The sequence below is a fragment of the Onychostruthus taczanowskii genome, unplaced genomic scaffold (assembly GCF_017590055.1).
Source record: "Onychostruthus taczanowskii isolate IOZ18803 unplaced genomic scaffold, ASM1759005v1 scaffold12, whole genome shotgun sequence".
NCBI classification, from domain to species: Eukaryota; Metazoa; Chordata; class Aves; order Passeriformes; family Passeridae; genus Onychostruthus; species Onychostruthus taczanowskii.
This window is the reverse complement of record NW_024498351.1, coordinates 1436293-1453023: the sequence shown is the minus strand read 5'-3', so window position 1 is coordinate 1453023 and position 16731 is coordinate 1436293. Positions and strand designations below refer to the sequence as shown.

At 38.4% G+C, this 16731-nt stretch overlaps 1 protein-coding gene across 1 annotated transcript; it reads left to right on the top strand.

Annotated features, from left to right (window-relative positions):
• Window positions 1-1044: 1044 nt before the first annotated feature.
• CFI (complement factor I) lies at window positions 1045-15072 on the top strand. Its single transcript, XM_041427913.1, has 12 exons — window positions 1045-1183; window positions 2791-3109; window positions 3738-3882; window positions 5201-5379; window positions 6387-6497; window positions 7960-8076; window positions 9204-9242; window positions 9730-9833; window positions 10427-10542; window positions 11244-11521; window positions 12628-12729; window positions 14811-15072. Exons 1-12 carry the CDS (start codon window positions 1124-1126, stop codon window positions 15026-15028), a joined length of 1788 nt encoding a protein of 595 aa, XP_041283847.1. The 5' UTR covers window positions 1045-1123; the 3' UTR covers window positions 15029-15072.
• Window positions 15073-16731: the final 1659 nt, after the last annotated feature.

Here is a 16731-nt window from a genome sequence, read left to right as displayed (position 1 = left end):
GGCGCCCGGCGGCCGGCACTGTCGCAAAGGACTCGCCATTCCCGATAATTGCCGCGCGCCGGGAGCGAGCGTCCCGCGCTCCCGAGGGACGGGCGGGACAGCCACGGGAGGGGTCGCTCAGACACGCACACCGGGTGACAACAGCGACCTCGCACAGTAACCCGGCACGCGGGAACAACTGCGGTCTGGGAGCCGGGGCGATGGATCGCTCGGAGTCCCTGCGCAAAGCAAAGCGTCATCCCAACACGCGCTTCCTTCTGTGAAAAATGTGTGTTTTAGGATTGGCTTTTCGCAAGTATTAAAATGAATATTGAATGTGTTATGTTAGACAGTTGTGCTGTGTTAATCTTCTTAGGTAGTGTGTTAAGTATAGCTTTAGGTTATAACATCATGTTAAAACAGAAACTCTAAGATGCTATGTAAGATACTTTTTAAAAGAAAGGACTCGCAGCAGATAGCAGCCACAGGACACCTAAATCTTTCAGAGAAAGGGAATTTATTGCTCCCTTATCAGCAGAAAAGTAACTTCTTCCCACCACGCTCAGACACAATTAGGATTAAGAGGAGAAGGTGACGATGGCCAGACAGAATCCTGTGTTTGAATGGAATTTATGCACCATGTATGAGGTGTATGAATATGCAACGGACGATTGTTCCTAAGGGTTAATCCTCTGTTAACGGGTGTCCTTTCTCGGGCTTGTGTTGCCCAGAAAAAGGTACCCGGACGTCCGTATCTCTTTGTTTTTATTGTCTCATATTGTCCTAATCTCAATTGTTCAAATTTTATTACTCTAATTATAATGTTATTGTTATAACCATTTTATTACGATTAAACTTTTAAAAATCTTAAAAACAAGTTATTGGCGTTTTTCACATTTTTAATCATTTATTTCAAGGGCTTCACTTCTGTTATCTGTCATCCACTTATGACAAAACCAGTTAAGGCAGGATCTTTTGAAGAGATCAGATTTATCGGTTCATAGTTGAGGCTCCTGTACTTTATTTCTAAACACACTTGAAAATATTTTTCTAATGGTTAAAAATTAAACCCAAATCTAACAGCTGACATTCAAAAGAATCCCAGCCAGAGGAATTAGTCTAGGAAGAGACATAAAATTTCATCATGCGAATGCTCCCAATCTGCTTGGTTTTCTTGTGTCTCTTTTGTCTTTGTGGATCAGAGGTAAGACATGTTTTACTGTGTTAGCAGTATTTTTAAACTGTTTATTTAATAAACAGTTTATTGTTATAAAAGCAAAACCAATTGGGTTTTTTTTTTTTTTAAGTTCCTTTCATAGAATTTGTGCTTCATATATTTGTTTTAGCCCAGCCTGGGTGTTTGAAATTTGCCGTTTCTCTTTAATGCTTTGATTCTACCTGGTGCTTATGCTAACAGGTTTGTGGAAAAGATTTTAATCATGATCCTATCCGAAACCAAATTTGCAAGCATGGCTGACCACAGAAAGGTGCTGCAATTTTCCCCACCTCCCTTTTCTGAGAAATGGGATTGCAGTCTTGTAATATGGCAGCATGGTATTCTCCTGCTGCCAGAAGGTTTCCTGCGGATTTTCTCCAGGCAGAAGTGTCCAGGAAATCCCATCTGGGCTGGGCAGTCAGCACAATCCAAGCCTTTCAGAGAAGTTCTGAGATAAAAATCAGCACCTGCTGTTCCCCTTGAGGAGGAACTCCTACCATAACATGGGAGCTGTGCCAAGGCGGATCTGGCTCACAGTTTGGATTCTACTGACCCAAGAACAGCAGGAAGAATTTAATAAGATTATACAGCCATGAAAAGGAGAGGTTTGGATTGAATTCTGCCCCAGCTACATCCTCCTTGACTTTACTGTGGGCAGGATTTCTTCATGAGAACTTTAAACTTCAGCTCTATTGATCCAGTTGAAACAGTCAAAGCTGATAAATCACATTTGAGGACTAATGTTTTTCTCCCATTTTTACACAGAAGACATCCATATATATTTTCCATGTTCAAAGACTCATCCTACCCGCAGATCTTTGCAAGCAAAAGCACTCAGCCAGCACTGCAGCCAGCAGAGAGGTGCACAAACACAGGTGCCCCTCACCCAGAGGGAGGGTCACAGTCTGTACCTGCAAGCCAGTGATGGCCAGCAGCCACACTGCAAACACACTGCTGTGCAAGACACAGGAAAAACGCTCATAAGGATGAGCACTTCATTTTCAAATTGCTTTTGGGTACTCGTTAAGGTATTTGAGGTACTTGTTACTTGAGCAGTCATGTGGACTCTGCAAAACAGATCATTAACTATAGATTCATTTGCTAGTAAGTAATTCATAAATATTTATGTGTGATATTTAAATCCAAAGTCAACCAGGCCAATAAAACAAATCTTAGAAAAAAAGCCCCAGATTGCTATTTTTTTTCTTTTTCTAGTGCTTAAATTCCTTTATGTTTTAATCTGCTTACAGTCCCATTGCTGGGATGTGTTATAAACCAATGCCTTTAAAAATGTTTATAATCTGCTGTGCACTTCAGCTGATGTTTGAAAAGTAAAGGGTATAAAGTCTGTGGGAGATCAGTAAGACTGAAGATCACACCAGGTAAATAATCCAAAAAGAAAAAAGGAGTTCAGAGAAACTGAGAAGGCGAGGTGGCCAAAGACAAGGGAATAAACTCTATAAATGGTATTTAGGAACTTTTTATTAGATAGGAAAAGGCTTACAAATGGACACTTTGCTGAAAGGGATCTGCAAAACTCTTGGTGCAATCCCTAATCTTGCTTTTATTTTAATTATTTTTTGTGTGCCTTGCAGAAGGCAGCATCTAATGCTGAAAAAAACCATTTTCAACAGGTTAAGCCTGTCCAGCCAGCTGAGCAAGACAACTACCTCATAGAAGAATGCTTGGGCAACCAATACACCCACAAGTCATGTCAGAAAGTTTTTTGTCACCCATGGGAACGATGTGTGGAGGGAAAATGCCTGTGCAAGCTTCCCTACCAGTGCCCAAAGAATGGTTCTGCAGTTTGTTCTACCAGTGGAAAGAACTTCCGTACTTACTGCCAGCTGAAGAGCTATGAGTGCCAGCAACCCAAAGCAAAGTTTCTGCACAGGGGAACATGCAAGCCTGAAGGTATTCACACCTCCTTTTCCGAAATTTATCCATCAGGAGTGGCTGAGGAGATGCTTACACTATTTATAGAAAGTCTGTTCATTTTTTTGCACTAGTAACAACATGAAACAGAAAATGAAAAGTCACTGAAAATGGGCAGTATCTGCTGATTTTCATAAAAAATAAAGTGATTGACAGGCCCAGGTCACCCTGCTGCTGGCTTTGCTACACAGACTGCTGTAGGCAGTTTGCAACACAGGTAATAGAAGAAGGATGTGGCCCTCTAACTTCGAGTATTACTGGTGGGTTATCAAAAATCCCCTAAAGAACGTCATTATACTGAAACACAACCTGTTCTTGGTAGCTCTTCAAATACTCTTATGGACCCATTACCCTCATTTGTCCTTAAACTGGCATATTCTGAGAAATTATCAGGCTCAAAGACACAAAGTCAATCCTCAGAACTAATTCAGGAATAATACCTGAACCTTCTGATTCCCAATCTACTGTTCTTTCCATATGAACTTTGGCTGTAAATACAAAATTAGTCCTGATTTGGTTTTGTGCTGTCTTTCCACTAGATACATCTATATAATATGATTTTGTTTGGGGATTTTTTTTTTCATTTCTCTCTTTTTTATTTTTTAAGAAACATTTTCAGTCTCTCTGGGTCACGGAGATTCAAGTTTGCTTCAAGTAAAACCTGTGAATCGTAAGGAGGACAGTTTTGTGTGTGCTAGTGAATGGACTATGAATGAAGCAAACGTGGCTTGCAGGCACCTTGGCTTTGAATTGTAAGTTTGGGCAATTTATCTCTGGATAACTGCAGGGGTTCTGAAAAAGTAGTGATGCTTACAGAATTGTCAGTCACAGCCAACAGTTAAGACAGAAAATTAATGAATGATTTATTGGCTACAATATTCTGATAAAACTTCTTAAACTGACACCTGAGAGTGAAAGCCAAAACAGATTTCTGTGTTCTGTTACAGGCTACAACGATACAAACCATAACTGTTTTGCTTTAAAATAGAGATGAAGACCAGTGTGGAGGCGTTCTCTCAGGCCTGTGTTAGGGAAAATGCATGGATGGACCACTCCCAAGTAGCTCTGAGCAATGATCTGTGAGCAGAGAAAGGTTTCTCAGGACAGCTGACAGCAGGGTACAGCTCTTTTGCCACTTGCATTAGCCAGACTAACAAGGAGCAGAACACAGGTTTTTTTCCTTCACCCCTGCTGCCACTGCTTGCTCTGGCCCCAGAGCCAGCTGAAGTCACACACAGCCTGTACTTTTTCTGCAACCACAATGATAACCAAAGCTGCATATTCAGCTCCTCATAAAGTTACCTCTATATCCTATTCATAATAATTTTACACCTCTACACATAACATAACTGAGGTAGCATTGCCTTCCCAACCTTACCAGAAAAAAAAACCCTAAAAATGTCCCCAGAAAACTAAAGCTGCTATTGCAGTACCTCTCTAGGTGAGAAGCAAGTGTTTCCTAGTCCTGATCAGTGTATCTTCAGATAGCAGAGGGGTTTGCCCTGGACAGAGCATTCAGCAGTGGAGTCTCATTGAAAGCCTCCCTAGTTACTTATTTACTTGATCCATGTTTCTTTAAGGTAGGGGATACACACGCTGTTAGGAGAATACTGCTCAGGTAAAACCAAGAAAGATAAAATTTATCAATCCCAGCCTTGCAGTGGCCTGAGCTTCCTCAGCATTCAGTGGTTTGGATGGGACCAAGGATATCTGATCCCATGCAGGATGGTTCCCAAGTTATGGCTCACCCATGTCCACAGAGAAATGGAGGTCTGAGCTTACAGGTTTTGCTACATGAGGAGACTTCTATCCCCTGTGATACACAGTGACTTTCATGGAGCTGCATATGCATTTGGGGACAGTTCTATGTAGCAGCCTGCAAAAATTAGCATTTCTTCCAAAGTAAACGTCTCATTTTTACCCCTAGACAACTCCAGTTGCTAGTCTGCTCTTTATCTTAGCCATGACGAAAATTCTTTGACACTGAGGAAAATCATATAAATTCTCAATAATAAAAGCAGTGGACAATCCATTGTGAAATTATATAATTTGTTGTTATTATCTTCACAGAGGTGCTGAATATTACCAAGCCACTTCCAACATCACAGAATCTGCCTTAAATGCATTAAACTGTCTGCAAATAAGTTGCAGGGGCCTAGAGACAAGTCTTGCTGAATGTCACATAGAGATGAAATCAAGAGATAGTAATGAGGGACTGGTTAGCCTGCAGTGCCATGAAAATCTCAGAGGTTAGTAGATCTTTTCAGTTTAATATCTATTTGCTGGTTTTACATTTTAAGTATATTTTAAATAATGAGGACCCAGTCTGCTGAACTCTCAGCCACAGAAAACCTGCACTTAAATCATCGTTTTGCAGACTTTAAGACAATTGAGGCAATATGGAGTCAAGATAGTCTTGAGTTTTCAAGTTTGAAAAATCACTGCTGCTCCCGGAGTATTTTTACAGATATTTCCCCAAAGGAAATTTATTCCATCCATGGTTCTGTTTGTTCCATCATCCCTTCCAAGGGCACCAGGGTATATTGTATCCCATGAACCTTACCTCTCCTGGCTTAACTGGTGAGGAGACAGGTGACAATGTGGTGCTCACTGTTTGAGGGACATCAGTTAGCACACCACTAGCACCACAGCCAGACAAGCATGACTACGGGGAAACCACTGGTGTCTTCTGAGGGGGTTTCAGGACTCCTCAGTTTCTCACTGTAAAGGGGAAATCAAAGCCTTGTTTAGAATTCCAACAGCTTTTCATTCTCTGTAGGGAGCTTTCTTTGGCACTGGTGAGTATCAGCCTGAGATACTGCTGACTGGAAGTGCTATGAATCATCTCAGTTTTTTCTTACAAAAGCAGTTATTCACAGACTCTTGATGAGTTCTTTCTAGAGGAGGAGCCTCCATCATCCTAATCCCTTGAATAATTTCTAGTGGGTTTGAATTGATCATTTCTGGTTTAGTCCTCACCAGTCCTTTCAGGAGAAGAAATTAAATTCCCTTTTGCCAGGCTACTGGCAAATTTAGAGGAAGAAAATGAGTGGTCACGCTGAAACCCTATTTGAAAGGCAACAGAAGCAATAAAAAATTATGAAATTATGCCTATTTACTTGACTGGGCCCCAGCATATGTACTGCTGATAGGCCAAACTGCTGACAGAATCCAATATGCAGGCAGAGTATTTCCCTGAGCAATTATGAACCTACAGTCAATTCCACACTAACTTCATTTTCATCTTGCTGCACAGATTGTTCAGACGGGGAGTTTCACTGTGTCAACAAGAAGTGCATTTCTCTGAATAAAACCTGTGATGGGATCAATGACTGTGGAGACATGAGTGATGAACTGTGCTGTAGAGGTAACAATTTCCTTTGTCAGGTGTTTCAAAATAATTTCAGCAGAAATCCACCCACAAAGAATTTTTACAGTGATGTAACAGCTAAATTCTCTTTTCCATTAAGTCACTAAATTAAACAAATCAGACCATAATTTATATATAGGCAAGTGCAAAAAAGCAGGCATGAAATACCATTTTGAAGAAGACATGGTACTTTTACTTGGAAAAAATCAATAATTTTGATTATTGATTACTGATTTTAATCAGTAATTAAGCAAAAACACTGGTTTTGCAATGAACTATCTTTAAACCAAAGTAAGATCTCCCTTATATTTATTACTAATGCAAGATCATCTGTGGAACATCTGTGATGTTCCTGGCACACTGCTTGTTCAGGAGCAGTCATTCCTTTAGCATCTGCAATTCCAGCTGTAAAAATTCTGATTAGAAATGAGGAATGGATCTAGCATGACTTGAATGCAGGAGAATACTTTCAAAATTTGGGTTTCAGGTACCAAATGCTAATGTGGGTTACAAATCCCATCATTATCCCTCCATAACCTTAACTTTGTAGTGTTACAATTGTAAGTCATTTTAATGAGATAATTGTGGAAACACGGTCACAGTAATTTTAGGAAAAAAACAACCTGTGATTTCATATATTTAGTGGACATGTATTTGGATTGCACATGACAAAAACAGTGCTGTAAACAATGCTTTTGAAATCAAAATAAGTATTTCAACTGAGTTCAGTGGTCTTTGGATCACCTTGGGATATCTGGATACTTTTAGAGAGCTACCTTATTTTCTATTACAGACAAATATCTTAAATAGGAGATTGACATAAGATCTTAAATTAGCTCAGAAGATCCTGCCATGAATTCAAGCACTGCTTTGCTTTTGATAACATTCAAAGGGATCACAAAAGTTAAAAGGAAGGGGGTTCTCAGGTTCATAATACCTTTTCATATAACCAAGAATTTTAGAAGATGTAAGTTATTTCATCCAGTGTTTTCCTGTCAGGACTCTTGATTCTTAATCCTGCATTTAGGCATTTAGCTCATTCAACCAAAACTCAGCTTGTTCTCTGATTTGGGGGGGTAGGCTTTGGCACAAGCATCATCAGTTCCTCATTTGAGGTGATCAGTGATGCTGGCAAAATTGGAGATCTTTTGGCTGAGGTTGAGTGTGGATGTGTTATGGATGAAACTGGCATGGAGTGACACCAAGTCTAGCAGTACAGTACTGCAGTGGTAACAGAGATCCACATTTTTTCAAATCTTATAACTTCAATATTTTAAAGTGAAAAAGCCAAGTATTTATTTTGTTTACATGCACAGAGCCTGCTTTTGTAATCTCTTAATGAACAGGCCCTGTAACATGGATATACATTTGGTTTACATTGTAAAAAGCTCTCTGACAGTGTGAGGTTGCTGAACCAAATCATCCTGTGATTTACTTTCATAATTTTCCTGTGTTACAGAGTGCAGAGAAAACAGTTTCCACTGCCGGTCAAATATCTGTATTCCAAATAAGAGTGTCTGCAACAAAGAAATTGACTGCCTCACAGGAGAGGATGAAGCTGGAGCTACCTGTGCAGGTTTTCTTCTGAAAATGTTTTTGTTTCTTTCATTCAGCTCAATTTTAATTAGAGGCTACACAGTGCACATTACTATTTTATTTATTATGCAAGAATCAGTCTTCCCAATGTTATGTTATGCATAGGAGGAAGAAAAGGTCAAAGAATTTTCTCTCCTTTCTTCCTGGAAAGGCATGACAAGAACACTAACGGAAGGAATAAACAGATGATGTTTTGGGAAGCTTAAGGCAGATTATGTCTTTTGTTTATGTGGCCAGCTATCAAACTGGTATCCCCTAAGAAAGTGTAAGAAAGCAGGAATACTTTCCTCACAAATGAGTTATTCAGCTAGTTTGTCAATATAATAATTCTTCTGTGCTTTTCCCCTCTCTGTTGAAAATATTATGTTTTGTTGAAAATTAGAATGTTTTCCTTGCTCTCAAAAGAGACAAAGCCTAAGGCCAAAAAAGTAAAAACTATTGGTAAATGGTAATTAGCACAGGTAAACTGAACTCTAAATGTAAACATTATTGTCAGTGACATGAGAACAGACACAATGCTCAGCTCCCATTTAGGGACTGAATTCAATGGGCACTTTGTTTGAATAAAAGCTGACAAACCAGATTCAGCAAGCACTTAATTCACGTCTCATGTTGAATATCCTCCCTTACCCTGTTAAAGGAGACACACAGTACCCAACAGCATAATCTAAATTGGGGGAAAAAAACCCAAATACAAACCTGTTACTTAATGCTCCTTTGAGTTTTAGAAAGTTTCAAAATATCAATGGGGCAGGAGGAGAAATTTTGGTTGTTTCTGGTGGAGGAGAATGGGACATCTCTCCAGAGATCACAAACAAAAAAAGGACAGTTTCTCAGGGTTTCCTGGCAGAAGGGCCCCCAGGCTTGGAGAGTGAGTAGATGTGGTGTAGTTATGAACAAGTATCTGCTGGCTGCTGGTCATTTGTAGGCTGAGGCAGCCAAACAGTGCCTCAGGAAAGGAAACAGCAGGCACCAGGCTGAAGAGTATTGCTCTCCATGTGAACACTATGCCCTTATGCATTTAAAATGTGTTCCATGATCTCAGCACACAAACATATATGCAAGTAAATGTTTGCCGATAATTTAAATATTTTGTTAATACTACAGGCAAAGAAGAAGGTGCTGAAAATGACAGTATGGATACAGGTAAGTGTAATTAGCCCTCCAAAATCAATAGCATACCCTCTTATTAGTGATTTTGTAGCTACCAGCCAGCTGCTCAGATCTAGAACACACAGGTATTCTGACTTTGTGGTTTACTAATATACACTATGGGACTTACTGTTTGTCTCACTTTTCACTGATTTCAAGAATGCCATAATAATTCATCCTACCTGAGGACCTACATCTGCATGGTTTGGCAAGTGGTAAACTCTCAGCTGAGGTAAACTCTCAGCAAATCTAGGGGAACATCCTTAAAATTATTTGCCTGAATGCAAACAGCATTGGAAAGTGGAGAGAAGTAATGTGATGCTAAGACACAAGCAATTTTGAAAGCAAAACCAGATGCCAACATTTTGGTCTTTGTTTTCCTGTTATTTCAGCTACTGGCACATTCACATATTCACAGCATTCAAATCTTAGCAAGAATGTATACCTGAATTCTGAAATACTTTTTTCCTTTTTGTTAAAGAAAGAAAAATGATAAAGACACTTCTTCCCCAATTGCACTGTGGTGTTAGGAATCACACACTAACTCGACGGAAAAGAATTATAGGTGGAGAGATTGCTGGAAAGGTAAAAAACAACTTTACCAGATATGAGTTCATTCAGCACTGATTTAACTGGGCATTATTTTCCTTCTGTTAAAGTTATGGAAAGAACAAAATCAGCTACAATGCTTATGTCATGTTTTGCAGCAATAGTGGCATTGCACTGAATAAAAGTAAAAAGAAGCACAGTTTATAAAGTAAAATATAGAGTTACAAAATTAAGCACTGAAGTACAAGTAGACACTGAAAATTACGCAGAAAAAATTAATACTACAGCCAAAAATAACAATTCTGGCAAAATGGAATTAAATTTTGTGTCTTTGAAACAGAATACAGCAAAAATGTACTCAAACCAGGTGAGATCCTCCATTTGTTTTTCTGACCACAAGGGGTTTCATGACTAAAAGCTGGAGGGAAGGACACATTGCACAAAGTCAGAAGATTGAATAAAATTACTGAATTTATATATATATATATATATCCTTTATATCTGATGGAGTCCAATTTACAACTTCTGGATAGCACATCTTTTCTTAAAATCAAATGTTTTTCCCTTTATGCACCAGAAGTTGCACAATTGTAATAATTTCTCATTATTTGTGTTTGTTGATCGAATAGGGTGAATTCCCTTGGCAAGTGGCAATTAAAGACACCAGCAATGAAGGTTCAACAGTGTACTGTGGAGGGGTTTATATTGGTGGCTGTTGGGTTCTGACTGCTGCTCACTGTGTCAGGTAAAAACAATTCTGAAATTATTTTCTTTCTGCAAGGCAGAAAAATTAATTTGGATACTACTGCCCTTCTCAGCTACATGTTTGTTAATTTCTATTTGTCTGTTGAATAGAACAGTTTAAAACACTGACTCACCCACATTAAGGATGAGGAAGATTCAGAGAAAACAGTGTTTTGGCAGTGAATAGAAAGATAAAAAGTAACTATGAGTTTGAAAAGACTTCAACCTGACAGCAGCAGGCGGGAAAGGTTTATTGTAACCACTCTGCATGAAGTTAAATACAAGGGACCTCTTCTCCATCTCTACCTTGTGGAAGTCCCGGATCTGTTCCCAGAGAATGTCCCTGGGGTTATATATTCCCCAGAACAAGCCAAGAACAGATGTGTACAATTTGCCAGCCCCATCCACATCTGCTCACTCTTTTATCAGAACAGCATAAACACCTATTTTTTGTTTGTCACAACACTAAAAAGAGCCTGGCTTTAACATCATGTTCTGTGTTAGTTGCAGTACTCAGCATGTGTCATCTGCCTTGATGACACTTACTACACTTCAGAAAAACCTGGGCATTAAGTCCAGAAAGAAAATATATGCATCTAATATGGATTGTTATTCTACATAAACTTTGATGAAATGCAACAGTTTACAGCTTTAAACCAGTTGAAATGTAAGGCTTGTGTTTATTTCGCTGTTTTTTTCCAGGGCAAATCGAGTCCATCTCTACCTTGTCTGGGTCGGAATGTTGAACACAATAGCGTACGACAAAGAGACAGATACTTTCAAACTAAACCAAGTGATAATTCATGAAAATTACAATGCATCAACGTATGAAAATGACATTGCTCTGCTGGAGCTGAAAGGTTCTGGGCATGGAGAATGCTCCCTGGAAGACAACAGCACACCTGCCTGTGTCCCCTGGTCAGAGTATATGTTTAAGACTGGTGACAGATGCAAGGTTTCTGGATGGGGACTAGAGAAAGGTATTTGCGTTAGTGCTCACTCAGGAATGTATTGTTTGTATAACTCATTTCCTAATTGTGGTGAGCTTTCATTTTGAAAAGGCTGAAGAACAGTTGTGCACAAAGCACTCAGAAGAGGCTGAGTACAGAAAACATAGGCTGTGGTTTGGCACTCAGGTATCACTCTTTTCTGTACTGCTTCCTCTCCTGTTTCAGCCACTTTGTAGATTGATATGGAGGACACATCTGGATGAAAACTACCCTGGAAGTAAGAAATTTTCCTTCTGACCATCTAATAGTTCTGTCAGCTGTGGAGACCTGTAAAGGACACATAACAGATGTTGTTTGGTAGCTCACGGGAGCCCATAGTCACAGCCTGTCCTCTGTCCCCTTCCCAACAGGATCTGAGCTGCAGCCAGCAGTCATGAAACTCAGCACATCCTGTCTCTGCCATGCTTGGGTTCAGCCAGAGAAGCTTGCACAGAGACAGATAAGCCAAATATGATCATGCTTTCAAAGATTTGGGAAGCATTTGTTTTGTATCACAGCGTTACAGCGTGGCATTGGAGTTACCATATACTTACTGGTTGGGAGGTTTTTCCTCTCCATACCCAGTAGCATCATCCCAGCAAATGCAAAGTTGGGAATTGCTAGCAAACAGAGAACAAAAGAGAGCATCCCTTTAGACTTGTGAATACATAGCTCACCCATATCTTCAGTAACTGCTCCATAAACATAGAGTTGGAAAAAAGGCAATAAGGATGAATCTCAGCCACATCTCCAGTTCACAAAAAACAATGTACCTGTTTCCAAGTGCCTGGAAACCTTCATATGGAAAACACAGAAAAAAACCCCTGAGGAACACAAGGAAATGGAAAGGGTGAAAATGTCACAAAATGAAAGCACTGTAGTTTACACTGCAATTAAACCACTCTGCTTTTGTTTTGAAATATATGGCAAATGGACTGTAATTCATATGTGGTAAATACTAGTGGCAGTTTAAGGTTTCTGGTTTATAATACTGAAGATAATATTCTGTAAATAAGTAAATAACTAACTTTCAAATTATTATATTAAATGTGTCTAATTTGTACTTGTCATTTTAAATTTGGATTTTTTTTTTCTAGGTTACACAAAACAATTTATCCTCAAGTGGGGAAATGTTAATTTATTTCACAATTGTTCTGAATTGTATCCAGGACGATTTTTTAAAAAAATGGCATGTGCAGGTAAGCATCAATTTTCTTACTATAATTTCTCTCCATCAAACTCTCAGTTTAGGCCAAACCTACTGGCTGGGAATATTCTAGACTTAAGAAAGACAATAAATGAACTACAACAATATCACTGTTGGCTACGTGCCAGCCACTGAGCCTGTGGCATCCACCATTATACACCTATTTGTAAACAGCAAGTTTGTCAATATGTCATCAGCATTACAAGTTTCTGTGATTATTTGGGCAATTTTTTGCATGTAATTTGAGTTATGTTTTCTAAATACACAAGCACTTTACAGCCTACTGAACCTCCTACCTTTACTGCACTTGATTCTGATTCAGCAACATATTTAAACAAATGTCTGTCCTAGAACACACAGCCCTGTTGACTAGAATATAACTATTCATCTGCTTAGACATTTGCCTCTACCACACTGCATGCCAGGAAAATACAATTAACTTTTCAAACTTAGATTAGTCTGTCCAGGAAACTGGTTGCCACTCCTAGTATTAAAATGAGGATTTTGAATGCACATTTATTGCTTCCCTAGTGACACAAAGTGTTGCCAAATACATGACTAAAAGAACAGTGAGTATTCAGCTCACAGGGCAGATGGTTTCAACTGTTTGTTAAATCAAAAAAGGAAAGCAATCTTTAAACAAACTACTCAACAAGAAAATTAAAACCAGATATAAAAACAAAATAATTTGTAATAAATTCAGGATGTCATCTGTAAGATACCGGGTTTATTTAGTGCACCAGTTCTGTAACTTATCTCCCTTTTCTTCAACATATTTCAAGTCATCATACTCTACCATGAGGGGACAATGACAGTACCACATGAGACACATTCAGAAAGGTGATATCTGGGGTTAACATCCCCTCCTTGATGGAAATAAAAACTTTAAAATTAAGGTTTGGTATTCACAGGAGTTAGTAATACAAGCAAGTATTAATTAAACTGATTAAAGGCAATAAATTCTTGTTTCATAGGATTAGTAATCCTAACTCTGAAAAATTTACATAACTCTTTCTCAGTAATGTACAGATTCAAGAAAGAGGTTACATTTTAAAAGCTCGGGGACTTGTGCTTTGTATGGTTCATACTAGGTCAGTCAGCCAAGCAGGAAAGTGTAGTAAGGGTGCTAGAAATTAATAAACTTTTACTGAGTCTATAGGAAAAATGTGGCTGAATTCTCCTCTATTGCACTGCATAAAACAAGACTGATGAAAATGCAAATGAGAATTTGGACCAGCCACAAGTATAAAGAGAGGCCCTGCACTAGAAATGAGAAGTAACAGACTTAAAGAAGACGTTCAAAATCTTGTTTACTGGTGACCATTAGGCAAACACCTGTCAGGAAGTATGAAACATGCATATATGATGATTGGCTTTTCTCAAATATTAAAATGAATATTATATGTGTTATGTTAGAAAGTTATGCTGTATTAATTTTCTTAAGTGTGTTAAATATAGTTTTACATAATAACATAATGTTAAAATAGAAACTATGCTATGTAAGATACTTTTTTTAAAGAAAGGAATGAGGTACTTGCACTGAGACAGCAGCCACAGGACACCTAAATCTTTCAGAGAAAAAGAATTTATTGCTCTCTTATCAGAAGAAACTAACTTCTTCCCACCTTGAAGAAGCCCTGAAGACACCATTAGGATTCAGAGGAAGAAGCTGACACTGACCAGACAGAATCCTTCCTTTGAACACGAGTTATGCATCATGTATGAGGTGTATGAATATGCAACAGGCAATTGCTTTTAAGGGTTAATCCTCTGTTAACAGGTGTCCTTTTTCAGGATTATTTTACCCAGAAAGAGGTACCCAGGCTGTCTGTAACTCTTTCTTTTATTGTCTCATATGGTCCTAAATCCTAATTGTCCAAATTTTTATTACTCTAATTATATTACTATTTTTAGAACCATTTTATTACTATTAAACTTTTAAAATTTTAAAAACAAGTGATTGGCGTTTTTCCCAGGAAGCGACACAGACCTGAACCATCTCCTGAGCTCTGCCTCCTCGTGTGCCAGCCAGCTTGTACCTTAACTCACCTTCACTTTTTATTTCCCCTTCAGGTACCTACGATGGCTCCACAGACAGCTGTAAAGGGGATTCAGGAGGCCCCCTGGTCTGCTTTGATGCAGAAGACGTGGCCTACGTGTGGGGCATTGTGAGCTGGGGTGAGAACTGCGGGGAGGCCGGTCACCCTGGCGTGTACACACAAGTTGCCAGCTATTATGACTGGATCAGCCACCATGTGTCAAGGGCTCTCATTTCACGGTACAATATCTGAAGCTCAGAAAATTAAATGCTTCCTTTATAGTCCTTTTCCACAATCAGCTGTCATGTAACTTAGCAAGAATCAGTACAGATTTTCAAGGAATGTATTTTGAAAATTCTTAACACTCTCTGAATACCACATTTTTGCAGAGGCTGTGGGAAGAGAGTTTTACAGGCACAAGTCCACTGCAAAGGTCTCTAATAAAAGCAGATATTAAAACATTTTTTTCTCATCATCTTGTGGTTTTTTCCCACTTTCATATTGCATTTCAGTTGCTGTTGTTTATTTAGCTAAAAGGGATGATGGTACTGGAAGCAGTGGTTGGAAAATGACTGCACTGGCAATATGTGAACTTCACAGAAAGGACAGCAGCCAGCCTGCTTTAAAGAACTTACATCATCTCGAGGTCTAAGTCACAGAAACCCTCAGCAGGCTGCCTGGCTTGGCACTTGATTCCTTAGGCTTATTGCAAAAGTAGACCTCAGCCCATCTACTAATCAACAGATTGGCAATGACCATGAGATTTGTTGTAATGCAACAATTACTCAAATAATAAATCAAATAATAAATCTCCTTGGTAGTTTTAAATAATAAAATAAATAATAAATCTCCTTGGTAGTTTTTGCAGCTACAAACTTAGACAATTAATATCTAATACATCATATGATCATCTAGCCTGGCGCAATTTTTGTAGCTCTTAAGTTTTATGAATTTAACAGCAGCTGGTCACAAACAAAAAAGGGATTTTGAAACTTAAATCTTCAACTTAAATCAAAAGCATCTTTACATCTTAAGATCTCTGTGTATGTATATGTATTTCAGGTATCCAACAAACTCTCAACACCAAGCAGAGTTTTACTCTAGACACTATCACACACTCTGTGTGCATCTGTATTCTTATACACATACATTTTATATAGCAATATAAATATATAAAAAGATAATACCTTATACACGTAGATTTAATTCTACAAAACCATGTAGCAGATACAAAGCTAGACTTCTTGCTGTCGTAAAGAAAACATCAGGCTATACATAATACCTTCCCATTCAGCAAGAGCTGTTCACAAAAAGTGTGCACAAATTCTTTTTGAAGCAGTAGAATTTGATTTGTGGATTGGTATCCTCAACACAAAGCTCATATAGCTCCAGCCAGTTGTATGATAATTATTCAATAGAATACAATAGCATTCACTGTATTCTAATGACAAATACTTTCAATATCTATTTCACTTTATTTCTCTAAATTATCCTGTTGAATAAATTGCATATGTTCACACAACACACTTGTTGTGGTGCTATTTCTTCTATAATTCACCACAGTCAGACAACAATTTTTATGTTTTGACTTTTCTTCATCTTCCAGACTTGTAAAAACCCCACATCAGCATGACTCTGTCACATAAAGATACCATCAGTCACCAAAATAATTAAAGTAAGGGTGCAAATTCCTTCTCTTTACAAACACACACACCCTCAACAAAGTTTGCTATTTAGGAAAGCATTTAAGTACATTCCTACACAGAAATAATTTTGCTGAATCGGGGTCTTGGTAAAGAAATTCTAAAAAGGAAAACGCTCGACAGATGTACAAAGAGCTCCCTCTTTTGACTTAATTTTTCTGTGAAGCACTTTTCCCAACAATTTCGTTAGTTAAGTACACACAATATTAAATGCCGAGGTTGCAAATAAAAAAAAAAAAAAAAAAGAAGAAA

Bases quoted from the DNA above. Each gene is read 5' to 3' on its own strand.
- CFI (XM_041427913.1), top strand. From the start codon at position 1,124: ATGCGAATGCTCCCAATCTGCTTGGTTTTCTTGTGTCTCTTTTGTCTT. The intron at 1,184-2,790 runs GTAAGACATGTT...TGTGCCTTGCAG, and splicing joins TTTGTCTTTGTGGATCAGAG to AAGGCAGCATCTAATGCTGA. The intron at 9,834-10,426 runs GTAAAAAACAAC...TTGATCGAATAG, and splicing joins GTGGAGAGATTGCTGGAAAG to GGTGAATTCCCTTGGCAAGT.